The sequence below is a fragment of the Citrus clementina genome, unplaced genomic scaffold (genome assembly GCF_000493195.1).
Source record: "Citrus clementina cultivar Clemenules unplaced genomic scaffold, Citrus_clementina_v1.0 scaffold_4, whole genome shotgun sequence".
Lineage (NCBI taxonomy): Eukaryota > Viridiplantae > Streptophyta > Magnoliopsida > Sapindales > Rutaceae > Citrus > Citrus x clementina.
The window spans coordinates 18846808-18849519 of record NW_006262274.1 but is presented as its reverse complement, the minus strand read 5'-3'; the positions used below and the strand labels follow the sequence as shown (position 1 = coordinate 18849519).

Sequence of the window (2712 nt, the reverse complement as noted above, 5' to 3'; positions counted from 1 at the left end):
AAACGTCCTCTATGTCTACTCAATTAACATATGCTAAGGACAACTCCATTGTACTCGAAAGTTTAATGACTTGGTGAAAAAAGAATATGGCTACTCAATGAGAGGAAAGAAAATGTTTGAGCATTGATAGACATCTAAAGCTGACCTGTTTTAAAGCTTTTAGAAGTAAGAGATCAGGGATTTTTCTTTTTCTCAAATTCTTTTCATTAGGGTTTTCTTTTTTTGGGTTCACCTGTGGGTAGATGGGTTGGTGCTAGGTGGTTGTGGAAGTAATAAAGTTGCAACATTCCATTGGTGATAAAAGCAAATAATTACAATAACCGCTGGAGATTTGTTTGATGACAAGTTCACACGTGCTCTTCATCGATCTCCATCCTCTTGTTCTTATTTCACTATCACCTATTATTCTTCTTTCTTCTCTTTTGCAAGCAAATAATTTCTGTCAAACCAGTAAAACTAAACCAGTTATATAAACTATTCAAATAGCCCTTTTTATTTCACATACCTTCACTGCCAAAAACTATTCAACTAATCCTCAAAAAATCCCAATCTGTTTTTCAATTACAGTGTGAAATGGTATCTCAAAAGATTTTCCAGCACCAATCAAGCCCTAAAGATTTGATGAGAACTGTCATCTTAAACAAAAAAAAAAAGCCATCATACAGTGTATGCATTGATAATCTAGTCATGTACAATTCGCAAGGGAAGCAAAATGGGCAAAAAAGTCCATGCAATCATCCTATTCTGATTCTAAGTAAGCACATTACAAGAAATAAGCTAATAAGAAACCCAGAGGCAAATTAATGCATAATAGGTATATCACTAAATTCACCAAAATTCAATTTCTTTGTTATTTGACGAGAACAAATTTCTTATGTAGGATATTCAGTATAATTACAGGAGTTAAGAAACAGGTGTACTAACCAAGTCAGAAACATGGGCCTACACTTGGAAGCAAATGTTCCCAGGATACATTTGTCAGGAAAAATTACAATATACACAGTCCTGCCAAGAGTCTCCACAAGTCAAACACTGCCTTCAAGGGTACTTGTTGTTTTTCCATGATATGAACCTTCTTGTGTTGTAGAGTATAATGTAATTCGTAAATTGTTTCACAGCCCACCAAACTGAAAATTGTAACAGACAAAGGATAAAGTGATTGTCAGAGAAAGGGGGAAAGAGAGGGATGCATATATTTAGCTCAGCCAAAGCAGCAGTGAAAGTATATGCTCTGCAAATATTCAATATTAGAACTCAAATTCAAGTATTTGGAGAACAGGGATTAGAAGTACAGAATCAGAACATACCCTAAGCAGTTGATGATGCTTCAGGCTTAGCCCTAACCTGGTCTCCAACAATTAAGCGCGGACATGTCCGGTCTGCATGGCAACATCTGGGAAACACCATGACCTGGAATATTACAACCATTAAGTCACACTTAGATTGTACAGAAGCTCAAATTTTAGCTCACTCACTTAACCAAAACAAATAAGTTAAGCCTCTCTAAAAGATGAGTCACCTGGAATTTGAGGCGTTGGCAAATTATTGGTCTGAAAACCCATATTATTAGTGGGCTGTCTGTCAACAGGGGGCCGAAAATAACCAGCTGTGGCAAAAATGTAACACAATCTTCAATAAATAAACAAAACATGACATGCAGGAAAGTACAAGATACATAAAAATGTGCCTGGGACCTCAAAATTTGACGAATCAACATAAGCATGCATAAATTAAAAGGCCCGTATAACATTCTATGCCTGCACAAGCAAGTTTGCAAAAACGTACTCTTCCCCCCCCCCCCCCCCCCCCCAACCCCTCAAAACGAAAAAAAAAAAAAGCATATCCCCCTTCCCCAGCTTTGTACAGAACAAGAAAGAAATTTAACAATAATGAAAAATTGGAAACATTTTTCAATGGTCCACCTAAGAATGTCAGACAAACGAGAAAGCATAACAGAGGTAATAAACTTAAACTAAAACAGCATTTCAATTCAAAAAGTCATAGTGGAAATACCAAGTCATTGTGGAAATATTAATAGCAAAAACTTCATGGTTGAAATATTAATGCAGCTAGGTATCTGTTGGCGTAAATTTGTAAGTTCTACGAACTTAATGTTAATGCTAACTTCTAGTACATGATAACTGCTTACCATCCTGCACAAATGGAGGGCCTGATTGAGGTGGAGTCCTCCTTCCGCCCATCCATACACCATGTTGACTATCTGTGCTGAATTCACCTGATGACATCCTCCACTGTTCATCAGTGACAAATCGCCTCTGGCTATCAGGATGTGATGGCAATGCATATGGATGGGGGTAATGCTGATGAGAGTGTTGCTGAATTGGTGGCTTTGGAAATGAGAAATGATTGGAAGGTGCTTGTGCTAGGCCAGGATGCATTGGTCTTTGCACAAAAGGCGCGTTACCTTGCTGAAATTGTTGGTTTGGTTGAGAAGCTTGAGGGTTTAAATACATTTCACTGTGTCCACATTCCATCTGCCTTGAAGAATTAAACCCAGAAGGTTCTCGAGAATTGCCCATTCCTGTTGGTACAAAGCATGGTGATTGCTGCGGAAACATTTCGTTTTTCACAGCAGCATCAACATGACCCCCGAGAGTGTTTCCAGCCATTTGGACAATTTGATTACCCTGTGCACAAATAAAGAGTTACAACACTTATATTTTAAATGAGAAAAAGTAAATAATAAAAATA

General features: G+C 37.6%; 1 protein-coding gene across 1 annotated transcript in view; it reads right to left on the bottom strand.

Annotated features, from left to right (window-relative positions):
• Positions 1 to 827: 827 nt before the first annotated feature.
• The window catches only part of LOC18044812 (ENHANCER OF AG-4 protein 2), a 9475-nt gene continuing 7590 nt past the window's right edge, over positions 828 to 2712 (bottom strand). Inside the window, exons 5-8 of the mRNA XM_006437526.2 lie at positions 2150 to 2666; positions 1520 to 1606; positions 1308 to 1410; positions 828 to 1127 (exon numbers count right to left, since the gene is read on the bottom strand). Coding sequence (XP_006437589.2) covers positions 1340 to 1410; positions 1520 to 1606; positions 2150 to 2666 — 675 coding nt within the window. The 3' untranslated portion in view covers positions 828 to 1127; positions 1308 to 1339. The remainder of the gene's footprint in view (positions 1128 to 1307; positions 1411 to 1519; positions 1607 to 2149; positions 2667 to 2712) is intronic.